The 17,687-nt window shown below is 46.0% G+C and overlaps 1 protein-coding gene across 1 annotated transcript in view; it reads left to right on the top strand.

Annotated features, from left to right (window-relative positions):
- LOC123352005 (guanylate-binding protein 1-like) overlaps positions 1–17,687 on the top strand; it is a 174,153-nt gene that overhangs the window by 100,013 nt on the left and 56,453 nt on the right. The window contains exons 5-6 of the mRNA XM_044991689.1: positions 2,681–2,923; positions 8,785–9,062. Of these exons, the coding sequence (XP_044847624.1) occupies positions 2,681–2,923; positions 8,785–9,062 (521 nt within the window). The remainder of the gene's footprint in view (positions 1–2,680; positions 2,924–8,784; positions 9,063–17,687) is intronic.

The following is a 17,687-nucleotide window of genomic DNA, read 5'->3' as shown; positions in this document are numbered from 1 at the left end:
AGTTGGAGAAAGCATCAAAGAAAATTATTTCAATGCAATAAATGGACTGCATGTGTATTGAGTCTCATCTAAACTCACGCTAATATTGTGCCAATATTAAAAAAGGTTAAATGGGATAACCCACATAATTATAGGCCTCTAAGCCTAACACTGATCCTGGGCAAGATAATGGAGCAGCTAGTGCAGGACTCAGTTAATAAAGAATTAAAGGAGGATAATATAGTTAATCCCAATCAGCATAGCTTTATGGAAAATAGGTCCTGTGGAACTAACTTGATGGGGGGGTTTATGAGCTTACAAGGCTGATTGATGTAATATACTTAGACTTATATACAGCATATTACTTGATACTACATGACAGTTTAATTAAAAAACTAGAAATATATAACATTGACATGTAACACATTAAATGGATTAAAAGCTGGCTAACTGATAGATCTCAAAATGTGCCTGCAAATGGAGAATCGTCATCGAGTGGTTGTGTTTCCAGTGGGATCCTGCATGGTTCAGTTCTTGGCCTTATACTATCTAATATTTTTATCAATGACCTAGAAGAAAACATAAAATCCCCTCTGTTAATGTTTTCAGATAACACAAAAATTCAGGGAGTGGTACATAATGAAGGGGACAGGTCTCCGATGCAGAGTGATCTGGATCACTTTGTCAACTTGGTGTTAACAAACAACATATGTTTTAATACAGGTAAATGTATACATCTAGGAACAAAGAATATAGGCCATACTTAAATGATGGGGGACTCTCTCCTGGGAAGCAGTGACTCTGAACAGGACTTGGGGGTCATAGTGGGTAATCAGCTGAACATAAGCTCCCAGTGTGATGCTGTGGAGTACAGAGGTTGTTTTACTGCTGGATTTGGCACTGATGTGACCACTGCTGGAATCCTGTGTCCGGTTCTGGTGCCACCAACTCAAGAACCATGTTGATAAATTGGACAGGGGTCAGAGAAGAGCCATGAGGATAATTAAAGGTTAGAAAAACGGCCTTACACGGAGCTCAATCTACTTAGCTTAACAAAGAGAAGGTTAATAGGTGGCTTGATCACAGTCTTATTTCATAATGAGCTTTTCAATCTAGCAGAGAAAGGTCTAACACAATCCAGTGGCTGGAAGTTGAAGCTTGACAAATTGAGACTGAAAATAAGGTGTACATTTTTAACAGTGAGAGTAATGAACCACTGGAACAATTTATCAAGGATCATGGTGGATTCTCCATCACTGACCATTTTAAAATCAAGATTGAAGGTTTGTCTAAAATATCTGCTCAAGGAATTGTTTTAGGTCAGTTCTTTGGCCTGTATTATGAGGGAGGTCAGACAAGATGATCACAATGGTCCCTTTGGGCCTTGGAATTTATGAATCTATAATAAATAGGAGAATTGGTCTGAAATCAAGAAGATGAATTTCAATAAAGACAAGAGCAAAGTACTGCACTTGGGAAGGAAAAATCAAATGCACAAATATAGGGGGTTATAGGGGATCACATATTGAATATGAGCCACCAGCGTGAGTGGCATGCAGGTAAGGGGATAGAGTTAGGAAGCAGCTTGGGTGCATGCTTAGAGACCAGTAGCAGGGGCTAGTTCATCACAGTCGTGCTAGGCAGGGGGTGAAGCATGGTCAAAGGAAAAAAACACCCCAGAGAAAAAGCACCACCAGCCTGTAGAGTTAAGAAGAAAATCCTTCGGGTCACAAATGGGTTAAAAAACCAACTAAGGCCTGGTCTACACTGGGGGGGGGTGTTCGATCTAAGGTATGCAACTTCAGCTACGCAAATAGCGTAGCTGAAGTCGAAGTACCTTAGTTCGAATTACTTACCCGTCCTCACAGCGCGGGATCGACGTCCGCGGTTCCCCCGTTGACTCCGCCACCGCCGTTCTCAGTGGTGGAGTTCCGGAGTTGATGGGAGCATGTTAGGAGTTCGATATATCGCGTCTAGATGAGACGCGATATATCGAACTCCGAGAAATCGATTGCTACCCGCCGATCCGGCAGGTAGTATGGACGTACCCCAAGTTTCATAAATGTGAGCCCAAAATGGCATATTTTCCCCTATCTTGGCCACTTGAGTCTGGGTGAGGGAGGAGGCAGCCTTTATGCAGGCCCCTTTCTCCCAGTTCATCCCCCAATTGGTTGGGGAAGAAGGGAAAACCGCCCCCCCCCAACAGGCTTCTGGTCCTGGGCTTTAAAGAGACAGTGCATGTCTTTCTCCCAGCCACTGCTTATTCCTGGGACCGCTTCCTTGCTATCCCTGTCCCTCCTCAGGTCCTTGTGTATCATTATTGGGCCTTTCAAATCCATACAGGGCCTTGCCAGGTGGTGGGGTGGACTGACCACTAGGCACTAGCACCCTTAGGGGCAGCTACCCTGTCACACTATCTACTCTTGTTTTTAAATGTCATTCCTGCTTTGAAAGTATTCATTTGGGAAGATGGAAACTGAAGGAACTGGGTTGTGAGCACATAGCAGAATGTGCATAGACCTGCCTTTGCATGGTGATAAGCCAGCAGTAGCTAGGACAGGTGAATTGATGCTCTACTGGGAGACAAGCTGCTGGAGACAAAACCATCCTATTCCAGACTGTTCAAATTCACTATTCTCTCTCTCTCTCTCTCTCTCTCTCTCCTCTGCATTGCTGTGTACTCTGTTTCCCCTTGGTGCAGGCCGGAAAAGGGAGGTGATGGAGTACAACCTCCCACGTCAGTGCATCCGTGATTACTTCCCCACACGCAAGTGCTTCGTGTTTATCAGGCCAGCCAGCGAAAGGGACATGAAGCAGCTGGAGTCGCTCCCCGACAGCGCCCTACAGCCCGAGTTCCTGGAACAGCTCGACAAATTCTGCCAGTACGTTCTCCGGGAGTCGAAGGTGAAGATGCTGAAAGGAGGGCACCACATTAACGGGCGAAGTACGTCATGGGCAGGAGAATAACAAATCAATGTAATTGTCTGTACAGTCATGCTGTCCCCACTACGCAAGAATAAGAAAAGGAAGAACATGTCCTCAGCCTCCACTGATTCACTTGGGGATAGAATGTAACTTCTAGTTTCCTAACGAAACGGGGAATTTTATATCTTATGTACCCTGGCCCTGTCTGCACCCCATTCCTGCCCCCTCCATTGGGTCTCAGTAGTAGTCATATTTTATTCATTTACTTATTTATTGTTTATTTGTATTGCTGTAGTGCTCAGGAGCCCTAGTCACGGACCAAGACCCCACTCTGATAGGCACTGTGCAAACACAGAACAAAAAGATAGTCCCTGCCCCAAAGAGCTTCCAGTCTCAGGGATTGTCTACAGTGGTGCAGCTGCACCGATGTGTAGTGAGTCTGGTGAAGATGCTCTAAGCCGACGGGAGAGCGCGCTTCTGTCAGCATAACAACTCCACCTTCGCGCTTAGGTCAGTGTAACTTACATCACACAGGGGTGTGGATTATTCACACCCCATGAGCAATGTAAATTATACAGAAATAAGCTTTAGTACAGACCAAGCCTAACTATAAGACAAGAGAAACAGGTGATAGACAGACAGACAGATGGGGGAGCCCAAAGAAACAAGATCATAACAAATTTCAGTCCCTTTCTCACCATTCACCAGCTGCCCCTTCTCTCCCTTCCTCCCTCTCCCCCTGGGAACTGCCCTGCCTCTCTCTCCCCAGCTTTCCCTGGTCTGTTCCCCACCCCCCTTCTCAGCTGCCCACTGGCCATTCCTCACCTTCCATGTAAACCAGTCCCCTTACTGGCCCCCTGCCAGCTGCCCCTCCCTCTAATAACTCATAAAACTCAGATTATAAGGCCACCAGAGACCACTCTATTGCGACCATCTGGTTGGAGCTCCTGCATAGCACAGGCTGGAGAATTTCACCTCATCATTCCTGCCTCCAGCCTGACTCCCTAGGCAGATCTTGCAGAAGGAGACTCCCAGACTTGTCAGAAAACAGAAAGCTTGGACAGTGGATTCTACTAGTGAGCAGCGTTGAGTCCTGTGTTAATGATGGACTTACTTTCCTTAGTTTTCCTGGACAGATAGAAACCCTTATCTGCCACCAAAGTGTTACAGATTTTGAGACATCATCATATAAAATAATCCAGTTCCTGAATTTCTATAGGGCTGTCACTCTATAGGGCATGTTCCCCTTCCCCATAAGCCATATTGCATCAGCCAGGGACTTAAAAATTCTCCAATGTGTCCTGGTGTTTTCCCTAGGCCCTCACAGTCAACCCGTCTCCTCCCCAGTGCTCCAATGGGTTTTGTTCCCTTCCCAACCCTCATCTCACCTACCCCAGCCTCTCACCCCTTTGGATGTGCCCTGGTACCTCCAGCACACCTCCCAGTTACCTTATCCTTTATGTCACATCAGTGGGCCTTCTCCAGGCCCCTCTGAGCTCTGCCTCCCTAACCATCCCAGCACTCAGGCACTGGGGAATCTTAGGGCTGGACTCTTTGCCAACCCCATCCCCGCTACCCCTTCCTTCCTGCCTGTCCTGCTCTTTGGCCATCTCTGCTGGGAAGCCTGGCCAACCCCTGCTTTCCTGGTGTCAGGTGCCAGGCTCAGGGCAGAGCAGGGGAATTAAACTGACACCGGGGAGCTCAGAAATAGCCTTGGCACAACGAGGGTCCAAAGTCACCTTCTCTTCTCCTACCGTCACTTCTCTCACAAGGCCCAATGCACCATCACCCTGTGCCTTGTGCACTCATCTACACCAGTGCACGTGAGTGTGAAATGACAGCAATTTTCCACGCTCATTTTGCACTGGTATGAATAGCTGTATGAGGGACCAGGCAATGGTGCTCCAAGGCCATAATGTCCAAGTAGGAATTCCTCTGACTCTCACAAGACAGGACTGTTGAGGGAAGGCGAGGATGTGCAGTTTTTAGGATCCCTGTTTCTTAGATTCCCATTAATTACATACTTGTTTGTAATTAGCTTGAAAATTCTTCCTGACTGCCCTATAGCTGTTCAGGTTGTCCCCTGAGGTCAGTGTGCTTTGCTGAAACAAAATGAAGTTGACTTTACATCTCTTTGACTTTCCAGGGTACAATTTTACTATGTCATCACCATCTCTTTAAGAGCTTAGTGTAGGCTAGGCTTGTACAAATTAGCTTTCCGTTGATATTTCCAAGGTTAATTAAGTGAGAGGTAAATTTCTTAGGACTAGTCACCATAGGTAAGAAATTAAGGATGATGCTGGAAACACAGCATGGAAATGTATGCATGTCCCCACAGATATATGTAGATAGGACATTAGCTAGTTAGAAAGATACATGCTCTATCTCCCTAAAGGGACCCCATCACCAGAGTGTCTGAGGACTTATCTCCATGGGGAAATTTACTGGAAGAACTATGTACAGGTACAATTATAACACTCTACTTATAGCAATACAACTCCCCATGTGGACACTCCTATAATGGTATAGTTCTGCTGGTAAATTTCCCCATGTAGACCAACACTGAGAGTAAGTAGAAATAGAATGAACAATGACAATCTGTCTTTCTCTTCACAGCATGTAGGGAAAACAGCTTTATTAATTTATAAAAGTGTTTAAAATGTACAAGTGAAAACAATTTAAAAGGAAACCCAGGTCAAAAGAGATGAGTTTCACATTTAGTTCCTAATGTCGTGACTGAGGCCTGTGCTCAAATTTCTCTCATGCAGAAGGTTTCCTGGTTCAAGGATATAGATTCATAGATTCTAAGGCCAGAAGTGACCATTGTGATCATCTAGTCTGACCTAACCTATAGCACAGGACAGAGAACTTCCCCAAAAAGCAGATCTTTCAGAAAAAATCCACTCTTGCTCTTGAGAATCCACCACCACCTTTGGTAAATTTTTCCAGTGGTTAATTACTCTCACTGTTAAAAATTTATGCCTTATTTCCAATCTGAATTTGTCAAGCATCAACTTCCAGCCATTGGGTCATGTTAGACATTTCTCTGCTAGATTGAAGAGCCCGTTATTAAACAAGGAAAGAGTCCGGTGGCACCTTATAGACTAACAGACGTATTGGAGCATGAGCTTTCGTGGGTAGTTAGTCTATAAGGTGCCACAGGACTCTTTGCTGCTTTTACAGATCCAGACTAACACGGCCACCCCTCTGATACTTGACATTATTAAACAAGACGGTAATCAAGTAACCCTTTAACCCTTTCTTTGTTAAGCTAAACAGATTGAACTCCTTGAGTCTGTCACCAGAAGGCAGGTTTTCCAGTCCTTTCATCTTCTTGTGGCTCTTTTCTGAACTCTTTTGTCAACATTGTTCTTGAATTGGGGTGGACCAGAACTGGACACAGGTTTCCAGCAGTAGTCGCATCACTGCAAAATACAGAAGTAAAGCAACTTCTCTACTCATACTCGAGATTCCCCTGTTTATGCATCCCAGGATTGCATTTGTTTTTTGGCCACAGAGTCACACTGGGAGCTCATGTTCAGCTGATAATTCACCACCACCCCCAGAGACATTGCTTGGTGTGGCAGGATTGTTCAAAGCAGACAAACTCTTCTGGTGATATGAATCTTCCAAGCCTAGATCTGCAGCTGATGTAAATCAATGTAGCTCTACTGGAGTCAATGGGCCAGATCCCCAGGTGATGTAAATCAGTGTAGCGCCAGCTGGTGTAAATTAACATAGCTCCACTGGATTCAATAGGCCAGATCTGCAACCAGTAACTCAGCATAGCTACATTATAGCAGAGTGCCGGCTCTACAACAGTTAGGGTTCAATGAATGTTTCTGTTTAAAGGTGGAGTACTCTAAGTGCTCTAAAATCCACCTGGATTGTCTTGAACTTTGCTCTGGGAGTGGGAGGTACTGTCAGTGGTCCAAATTTCAGGTCATTTGAGCAGGAATTTCCCCAAGATAAAGCCCCCATAAAAACAGCATTTTCCAAAATCATCTCATCCTTCTAACTCTCTTGGCCCACATCTGGGGCTCAGCCTATGACTTTGATCCTCCCCAAACCAATCTCATCACTGAGCATTTATCTCAGCTGGTGCAGGGCACTCCTGCCTCTTTGGGTGGATTATACCAAGAGTAAAGTGAGTAACTTGAGATGGCGCATGCCAAGCTGATTTGCCTACAAGAGTGAATGAGCATGTGCAGCAATGGAAGCAAACAGCGCTGTTGAAGCAAGAGGGTTTGCAAGCAGACAGATGTTGCAATACATAACTGATACAAGATGCCACGCTGAGAGCCTGAGGCACTGTAAGCTTGAGCCCTACCACTGGCAGATCATAGAGACTGTTTGTTGGCCATGTCCCCTGCTCTCTGTCTGCAGCCTGCAGAGGCTCCTTTGGAAGAGTTGTCCATCCCTGAGACCAAAATATCTGATTTAAGAGCGATCTTTGGAAGTGCCCTAAAATCCACATGCAGACTGTGATGGCGCTTTAGAACTATAGTGAAGAAGAAAAGCATTAATTAAGTTGAGGAAAGAAGAAAGGCCCAGATCCTCAAAGGTATTTAGGCTCCTAACTTACTCTTGGGGGCGGGGGTCTGACTACAGAGCTCACATTTTTATGTCAGGTTACAATAAGGAGATGGGCAAACAGAACAGGTGTTGTGCGGGAGGTGGTAAATGGGGAGATAATAGTGAAATCAGCTAGTGTTGTACAGTAACTAACAATCATATCAGTCCAGAGGACAGCAACAAAAATGATAAAAAGTTTACAAAATCTGGCCTATTAGGAAAGATTAATAAAACTGGGCATGTTTAGTCTTGAGAAAAGATTATCATCACCACGTCCCTCCTCAGTCTTCATCAAATATGTTAAAGCCTGTTACAAAGAGGATGGTGATCAGTAGTTCTCCATGTGCACTGAAGATAGGACAAGAAGTATTTGGCTTAATCTGCAGCAAGGCCGATTTAGGTTAGAGAATAGGAAAAGGCTTTCAAGGGAGGTTGTGGAATCCCCATCACTGCAGGTGATGGATCACTTGATGATTCCCTGTTCTGTTCATTCCCTCTGGGGCACCTGGCACTGGCCACTATTGGAAGACAGGATACTGGGCTAGATGGACCTTTGGTCTGACCCAGTCTGGTCGTTCTTATGTTCTTATGAGGTTTCTAAGAACAGGTTGGACAAACATCTGTCAGGGATGGTCTAGGTTTACTTGTCCTTGCCTTACCACAGGGGGCTGGACTTGATGACCCCTTAGGGTTCCTTCCAGTCCCACATGATTTTTTGAAATCCCACAACCCACTGCCATCTCCTCTCTTTCAGCAACATCCACACTTGCTGGTTCTCACCAGGCCATGAGTCTCTATATTCTCTCTAAAATCTACCCCTCCCTCTGTCTCCGCTGATAAAATGTGTCCCTCACAGCTCACCTGGTGCTGTGTACCTTCTCCCCCACCTCTGCAGGCTGCCCCAAAATGCTGCTTCTAAGATCTGCTTCCTCTCCTGCCTCTCTGACCATGTCACTGCCCTTCCCCTCTCTTCTCTGGTTTACTGTCTCTTTCTGCATCATATTCAGGCTCTTGGCTGCAGCTTTAATGCTTTTGAAGCACCTCCCCTACATTTCTCTCTCTACCTTCATCTCCTCCTGCACTCCCTCCTGGGCCCAACACTGTCTGGTTCTCTCTATTTCAGCCAGTCTCAGCTTCAGGACTTTTACATGGTGCCTCCTATGCCTGGAATTGATGTGCCTGTGTGAGCTACTCAGCTAACAGAAATAGAAGAACCCAGGGCCATCCCAGAGCAGGGCACTGGCCATCACTGGAGTCAGTGTGAATTTTCCTAATGCCCCCCTTTCTTGCTCTGCTCTTCCCCAGTATTTGGCATGTTAGCCCAGAACTACGTGGACACCATCGTCAGCGGGAAGGTGCCCTGCCTGGAGAATGCAGTGACCATGCTGGCCACCAAGGAGAATGAAGCTGCTATCAAGGAGGGTCTGGCTTACTACGTGGCCCAGATGGAGGAACAGATCGTGTTCCCGGTGGAGGTGGCCGTGCTGTCCGAGATACATGGGAATTGCGAGAAGGCAGCCCTGCAGCTGTTCATGCAGCGATCTTTCAAGGACGAGGATCAGAAGCACCAGGAGCAGCTGGCAGTAAGTGCTTGGGCCCTGCATGTTCCCCTGCCTTGTATGTCCCACTGGCTTGACATGTGGGGCTCAGTGACCCCTGCCCAGCCGTGTCCCAGGGGAGACATCAGGAGTTTGGATGCTGACTCTGGGAGCAGGCCAGACATTGGCACTCAACTCCGAGAGCAGATGCTTGGGTGGCACTTGAACTGTCCGATACTAAAGCCACAAACCCAGTCCCTGGCACTGCGGCTCAACCCAGCCTGTTGCTCACACTGATCTGGCTGCATCTCCCCTCCATGGGAAAGTAGAGACCGTGGCCACACAGTAACTGCTGAGAAAGCTCAGAAAGCCCTGCTGGAGTGTGGATCTAGCGCTTTCTCCACTTAGGGCGTTTTAAAAAAAGACTATTTATGTAGGAAGTTTTAACAAGTTTAGAAATCATTGTCATGTAAACAACAGAATCCTTGTGAATCACTACAAAGCTGAGCCTATCGCTTTGCTTATAGAAACATTATCCAGTGATACAGTCATCAGATCTCTCTATTTAGTATGGTGTTACCATATTACAGAGGGAGCCTCTTTAAGCCATGCAGGATGGGCTGCTTCTGAGGATTTTATTAAACTGAGTGAAAGTACTGACTTTACGCATATTTATCAAACCAGTGCTCGTTAACAAATGTTAATATTCAAGAATATTGGTCAGTGTGATGGCTGTTAGCCCGTGACTGCCCTTTGCCTGAGTAACGAATACGTCGTAACCAAATCTCTAAGTATCTATTTGCCCACTGTCTGTTTTGCTGGGTAAGTAATCTGTGCATTCATTTTTCCATAACAACTCCTCCTCCCATATTGTTTTGGACCATTCCTCTCATTTTGGATTATTTTTCTTTCTCCAGTGAGAGGGTCTCAATAGCCTACTCAGCAGCTACTGGCAGATGAGAGAATGATTCTTCATTCTTTGAGTGTGATCATGTCTGTTCGGAAGCTGCATGAGGATTAGCAGAGGATCATTTGGCCAAATATTTAATAATTTGAAATATTTGGTTGTGAATCACATTCCAATACTCTCTAATGACTGGCCATGTCCACCATATATGCATGAAATCACCTCTTTCACCACAGCGTCTCCAACATGTATCCCCATTCACTCACTATATATTAATTAAAGTTAGTTCCTTCCCTTCCCCTCCATCACCTCGAGTCTCTCTGCCTGTCCAGTACAGCCTGGTTCTCCCATCCAAGCCCTCGCCCTTATGAAGAGTGGGGGAAAGTGGGGGAGAGAATGCCTGAACAGTGCAGGGAGTGAAATAGAGTCAGTGCAGACACATTTAGTGGAAGGATGGACCTGGGCAGCACTGATGTGGGAGTTCAGGGGGGACAGAGATAAAATGCCCCAACATTTCCCACTGCTCAGCTCATCATTCATAGATTCCAAGGTCAGAAAGGACCATTAGATCATCTAGTCTGACCTCCCGCATAACACAGGCCGGAGAATTTCAGGTTATCCCTTTACTAGTCCAGCAGTGTTTGATAAAAGTAACTTCCAGAAAGGGAGCCAGGCTTGATTTTGTCGTGGAAAAATTCGCCACGCCATTGATTTTTGGTCAGACAGCCCTGAGGCTCCTTTATTGTAGTACAAGTATGCATACAGGGAGAGAGCATGTCCCCATGCAAGGGTCAGCTTCTCTAGCCTGTTACAAATTTTATCAAGCTTATAAAGGCTAAAACCACAAATTATTACAGCCTGAATTTCCCTTATTTGGGATTATCAATGGCAAATTAAGCTCAGTACTTTTCCATATTTGGTTTTTCCTGTTATTGTTCTTTGGCAGTTTTCGTTGGTAGTCTGCCTGCCTTTGGACCCCTGCTTGCGGTTTCTTCTGCAAAAGCTCTTGCTAGACTCTGCATATTACAGCTGGGCACCTTAGGGCCGCTTGGTTCCTCTTTTCTGCTTTACTTCCTGGTGCCCTTTATTCAGACAAACACATTTTGCAGAAGTATTAAACCCATTGCTTATATATGCTAGTAGGGCAAGGGGTTAAGGCCTACAAATTACGCCAAGCAGCAATGGGGGGGGGGGGGGGGTTAAGGTACGCTTAAAAGTCTGGGCCTATAAGCGGGGTGGGGGGATATTTTCCCTATCATTCCCTCCTTTTGATGCCATTTTGCATCAATTTCCTTAGACTTGAATATTTATTAAGTTCTGGACTTCAGACCTTGTAGGCTCATTTTATAGGGTGCTTCCAGGGTTTCAGGCAGACAAGGATTTAATTCCCTTAAGGGAACAAGGGCCACTTAGTAAAGTGGGATATACAAAGCAAATATAGGGCGGGGACAACAAGCTCTACAGCAACAATAACAAAAAAAAACAAATATTTAATGACAACCCTTTTTTTGAAAGGCCCCATAATATGTACCTAGAGGTATGGAGGGCTAGAGGGTTTTGATAATGGAACAAGGAACATTAGCTTTAATACAAAAGGCTGTAACTTTATAGGCCATCTAAAAGGCATTTAGCTCAGTTTAATACACGTTTTTGAGGATATGGATTTGTTCCTGCAACTGGGATATTTGCTGGATCTTCGGTAGGAGGGACACTAAGGAATGGAAACGATCTGACACCAAAGCGGTCCAATCGAAAAGGATATGGAACATCAGGAAAACCTGACACGTTTCGTCTGCGGGCCAGACAAATAAATAACATGAGTGCCAATGGCCATGTGCAGATTAAACCCATGTCCCATAAAGCAATTGAGTTAACAAGAACGCAGCTATCATTGGCCTGGATAAGAGGTTGGGAAGCAAGGGTTGTTAATTGGCCGTTAACTTCCCAACAAATATGATCATGGTCACTAACAATTTCTCCAGGGTTAAGCTTTCAGATGGACTGGAGTTGAGGGGGTTCTAAGGGCCATAAAGTCCATAGGTTACCTAGTCCTACCCAGAGATCCGGTCTTATTTTTGTGGCACCGATTAAGAACCGGCTAGGGCCGTGGGGTGGTTTGACTGTTCTACCACCTTTTCTGTAGTTCCAAAAGCAAGCTCAGCTGTTATAATTTAACAGATCTCCTGGTTCCCCTTTATCCAACTCCAGTTCCTCTTTTTGGGGCCCTGACCACATCTTTTTGCCCTTTGTACAGAAAAGCCATTGTTCCATTTTGGGAACTTTCCACTGTGACTCCTTTTACCTCTTGACACACAGAAGCAACTTTCTATCACTCTTTCATCACTTTGTCCCCTCCTCTTTTCCCCTATACACAGAAACAAGTTGAACCAAAGTTCAACACAGCCTGAAAACAAACTTATCCAAAGTTTAGGCCTAAAAGCCTAGTCAAAGTTCTAAGCCCACCGTGTTTTCCCTCTTTTCCTGCTTATCCTTATACACATTCATCACTGCTTCTGGCTTCCTTTCTTTCCAACTGTTGCCATAAGGTTCATTAACAATCATTAGCTTCATAGAATATCAGGGTTGGAAGGGACCTCAGGAGGTCATCTAGTCCAACCCCCTGCTCAAAGCAGGAACAAACCCAACTAAATAATCCCAGCCAGGGCTTTGTCAAGCCTGACCTTAAAAACCTCTAAGGAAGGAGATTCCACCACCTCCCTAGGTAACCCATTCCAGTTCTTCACCACCCTACTAGTGAAAAAGTTTTTCCTAATGTCCAGCCTAAACCTCCTCCTCTGCAACTTGAGACCATTACTCCTTGTTCTGTCATCTTCTACCACTGAGAACAGTCTAGATCCATCCTCTTTGGAACCCCCTTTCAGGTAGTTGAAAGCAGCTATCAAATCCCCCCTCATTCTTCTCTTCAGCAGACTAAACAATCCCAGTTCCCTCAGCCTCTCCTCATAAGTCATGTGTTCCAGCCCCCTAATCATTTTTGTTGCCCTCCGCTGGACTCTCTCCAATTTATCCACATCCTTCTTGTAGTGTGGGGCCCAAAACTGGACACAGTACTCCAAATGAGGCATCACCAGTGCTGAGTAGAGGGGAATGATCACATCCCTTGATCTGCTGGAAATGCCCCTACTTATACAACCCAAAATGCCATTAGCCTTCTTGGCAACAAGGGCACACTGTTGACTCATATTCAGCTTTTCGTCCACCGTAACCCCTTGGTCCTTTTCTGCAGAACTGCTGCCCAGCCATTCGGTCCCTAGTCTGTAGCAGTGCATGGGATTCTTCCATCCTAAGTGCAGGACTCTGCACTTGTCCTTGTTGAACCTCATCATATTTCTTTTGGCCCAATCCTCTAATTTGTCTAGGTCCCTCTGTATCCTATCCCTACCCTCCAGCATATCAACCACTCCTCCCAGTTTAGTGTCATCTGCAAACTTGCTAAGGGTGCAGTCCACACCATCCTCCAGATCGTTAATGAAGATATTGAATAAAACCGGCCCCAGCACCGACCCTTGGGGCCAGGGGCGGCTCTAGACCCCAGCGCACCAAGCAGGCGCTTGGGGCGGCCGTTTCCCGGGGGGGCGGCATTTGGCTCCGGTTGAGCTCCCGCCGTCATGCCTGCGGCAGGTCCACCGGAGCCCGGAACAAGCAGACCTGCCGCAGGCATGACTGCGGCGGGTCCCGTCTTCCCGCGGCTCCGGTTGAGCTCCCGCAGGCATGACTGCGGCAGGTCCGCTGGTCCCGGGCTCCGGTGGACCTGCCGCAGGCATGACGGTGGGAGCTCAACCGGAGCCGCGGGAAGAGGAGAGCCGCCGCGGGACCGGGGAAGGGCGGCGCAGCGCTCCGCTCCGCGCTGCTTGGGGCAGCGTGATTTGTAGAGCCGCCCCTGCTTGGGGCACTCCACTTGATACCGGCTGCCAACTAGACATGGAACCATTGATCACTACCCATTGAGCCCGACCATCTAGCCAGTTTTCTATCCACCTTACCGTCCATTCATCCAGCCCATACTTCTTTAACTTGCTGGCAAGAATACTGTGGGAGACTGTATCAAAAGCTTTGCTAAAGTCCAGAAATAGCACATCCACTGCTTTCCCCTCATCCACAGAGCCGGTTATCTCGTCATAGAAGGCAATTAGGTTAGTCAGGCATGACTTGCCCTTGGTGAATCCATGCTGACTGTTCCTGATCACTTTCCCCTCCTTTAAGTGCTTCAAAATTGATTCCTTGAGGACCTGTTCCATGATTTTTCCAGGGACTGAGGTGAGACTCACTGGCCTGTAGTTTCCTGGATCTTCCTTCTTCCCTTTTTTAAAGATGGGTACTACATTAGCTTTTTTCCAGTCATCCGGGACCTCCCCCGATCGCCATGATTTTTCAAAGATAATGGCCAATGGCTCTGCAATCTCATCGGCCAACTCCTTTAGCACCCTCGGATGCAGCGCATCCGGCCCCATGGACTTGTGCTCGTCCAGCTTTCCTAAATAGCCCCGAACTACTTCTTTCTCCACATAGAGCTGGTCACCTCCTCCCCATACCATGCTGCATGGGAGCTGACCTTGTCTGTGAAGACAGAGGCAAAAAAAGCATTGAGTACACTCGCTTTCTCCACATCCTCTGTCACTAGGTTCCCTCCCTCATTCAGCAAGGGGCCCACACTTTCCTTGACTTTCTTCCTGTTGCTAACATACCTAAAGAAACCCTTCTTGTTACTCCTAACATCTCCGGCTAGCTGCAACTCCAAGTGTGATTTGGCCTTCCTGATTTCACACCTGCATGCCTGAACAATACTTTTATACTCCTCCATGGTTATTTGTCCAATCTTCCAGTTCTTGTAAGCTGTTTTTTTGTGTTTAAGACGAGCAAGGATTTCACTGTTAAGCCAAGCTGGTCGCCTGCCATATTTACTTTTCTTCCTACACATCGGGATGGTTTGTTCCTGCAACCTCAATAAGGTTTCTTTGAAATACAGCCAGCTTTCCTCGACTCCTTTCCCCATCATGTTATTGTCCCAGGGGACCTTGCCCATCAGTTCCCTGAGGGAGTCGAAGTCTGCTCTTCTGAAGTCCAGGGTCTCTGTTCTACTGCTTTCCCTTTTTCCTTGTGTCAGGATCCTGAACTCGACCGTCTCATGGTCACTGCCTCCCAGGTTCCCATCCACTATTGCTTCCTCTACTATTTCTTCCCTGTTTGTGAGCAGCAGGTCAAGAAGAGCTTTTCCCCTAGTTGGTTCCTCTAGCACTTGCACCAGGAAATTGTCCCCTACACTTTCCAGAAACTTCCTAGATTGTCTGTGCACTGCTGTATTGCTCTCCCAGCAGATATTGGGGTGATTAAAGTCACCCATGAGAACCAGGGCCTGTGATCTAGCAACTTCTGTTAGTTGCTGGAAGAAAGCCTCATCCACCTCATCCCCCTGGTCCGGTGGTCTGTAACAGACTCCCACCACGACATTACCCTTTTTGTTCATACTTCTAAATTTAATCCAGAGACACTCAGGTTTTTCTGCAGTTTCATACTGGAGCTCTGAGCAGTCATACTGCTCTCTTACGTACAATGCAACTCCCCCACCTTTTCTGCCCTGCCTGTCCTTCCTGAACAGTTTATATCCATCCATGACAGTACTCCAATCATGTGAGTTATCCCACCAAGTCTCTGTTATTGCAATTACATCATAATTCCCTGACTGTGCCAGGACTTCTAGTTCTCCCTGCTTGTTCCCCAGGCTTCTTGCATTTGTGTACAGGCACTTAAGATAACTCGCTGATTGTCCCTCTTTCTCGGTCTGAGACAGGAGTCCTCCCCTCTTGCACTCTCCTGCTTGCGCTTCCTCCCGGTATCCCACTTCCCCACTTACCTCGGGGCTTTGGTCTCCTTCCCCCGGTGAACCTAGTTTAGAGCCCTCCTCACTAGGTTACTAGGTCACTCGCTCTTGTGCATTAAATCTAGCAGGTTTAGGACTGGGCAAGCAATGATAAATGCATCCATTACAAAAGCAACAATAACATAACCCCATATCAAACAATAATAATAAAACAATAACATTTTTATGGCAATAAAACAATGGGGTTGGGATTGCTAAATGGTTTTAGTTATAAAACACAAGACATCATATTTAGTACACAAAATAGAAACCTTATAGGCTGTATAAAAAGCATTATTTTCAATTTGATATATATTCTGGAGTATGTGAATTTGCCATTAAAGTTCAGAAATTTTTGTACTTCTGGTAAGACTGCAAACAAATTCTGGAACCAGTCAGGCACTAAGGTAGTCCAATTAAAGGGTATCAGGCTGAAGGTCTGGTTGCAAAATTTCTCCTTTTAGGCCAATACAATATCTGACTGTCTGCAACAGTGGTGAGATTAAATGTATGTCTTGTAAATGGTGGTCTCTACAAGCACACAACTGTCATTAGCTTAGAGAAGTGGGTGTCCTGTCAGGATAGTTTCTTGTTCTATACCCTTCCAACAAAAGCCATTATTAACTGTGACAACTTTTTCTGGCTTCAGTTTACATACACACTGAAGCTGTGGGGGTTCTAATGACGAGAGCGTCCATTGGTTTTCTATCCCAATCCAAATATTGTAATTTTAGGAGCACTGACTATGAATTGGCTAGGCATATCAGGTGGCTTGATTTCCCAAATGTCTTGGTGAATTACCCAATCTCACATGCATCCTTCCCATGGGCCCGGCAGGATTCGGTATGTGGAAGCCCACACTTCCTTTAACCGGTCCATATGCCTGGAAGGAGTACTGTGAATGCTCACACTTTCACCTAGAGAATTTCCAGTTATGCCTCCATGACCACAGGTCAGATGGTACTGTTGAGATGTCTGTAAGGGCCGTGGGCCAAGCCTGGTGCTCAAGATCACTCTGAATGGCTATTAGCTAGTTACTCAGGAAATCCCGAACTTCTGAGCATGCCAGATCCCACTGCAATGCCTTCCCAGCATCAGTGATATTCAATACCATCTCTCTTAATACCTTCTGGGTCATAGAACTAAGGGCTGAAATAATGTGCAATTCACCCATTCCTGCCTACACCTGAGTTAACTGTGCCCCAGTAATAGGACTGGGTATACTTTTCCAGATGGCCCAATCTACCTTCATGCTGTTGGGTCTTATAGATATTCCAAGCGGAGGCAGCACTGTTGGCCCCTTTCCACAATGTGTCAGTGATATCCCTTCTTTTCCTGGACCTGTGACTCCAAAGGTGTTGCAACAATAGTTGAATGGCTGCCCCTCGAGAACAATTTGGATAGATAGCGGCAATTTGAAAATGAGTTAAAGATAAAATAAACCTGATAGTCCCTAATGTGACATTAAATATAGTCCATTTAAATCCCTCTGGGTTCGTAATACGATAGGGAAAATACCATAATAAGATATAGGTGATGTTATCTGCTACAGGGGTGACCTGCTGTATAGCGGCCAGACAAGTTCTGTGGGTATACGTTTGATTATTTACCAAATAGATAACCAAATAGCAAAAGGGACCTTTTCATGAGTATCGTGGCAGATTCCAGAAACTAGCATTTTATCTACCTTGTTATAAAATGCATCTATTTCAAAGATTGTTTCCTTACACAGTTTGGCTAGTTTGTCTATAAGTTCCCCTTTTTTCCATTCCACCGCCCCTACACTCTGAGGGTGGTGAGCACAGTGCAAATGCTGCTCAATGTGGAGAGCCTTGCAGACTTGCTGCATGACTTGACCCATAAAGTGGGTGCCTCGGTCACTGTT

The sequence above is a fragment of the Mauremys mutica genome, chromosome 17 (genome assembly GCF_020497125.1).
Source record: "Mauremys mutica isolate MM-2020 ecotype Southern chromosome 17, ASM2049712v1, whole genome shotgun sequence".
Classification (NCBI taxonomy): domain Eukaryota; kingdom Metazoa; phylum Chordata; order Testudines; family Geoemydidae; genus Mauremys; species Mauremys mutica.
The sequence above is the reverse complement of the archived record's forward strand: the minus strand, read 5'-3'. Positions and strand labels throughout refer to the sequence as shown.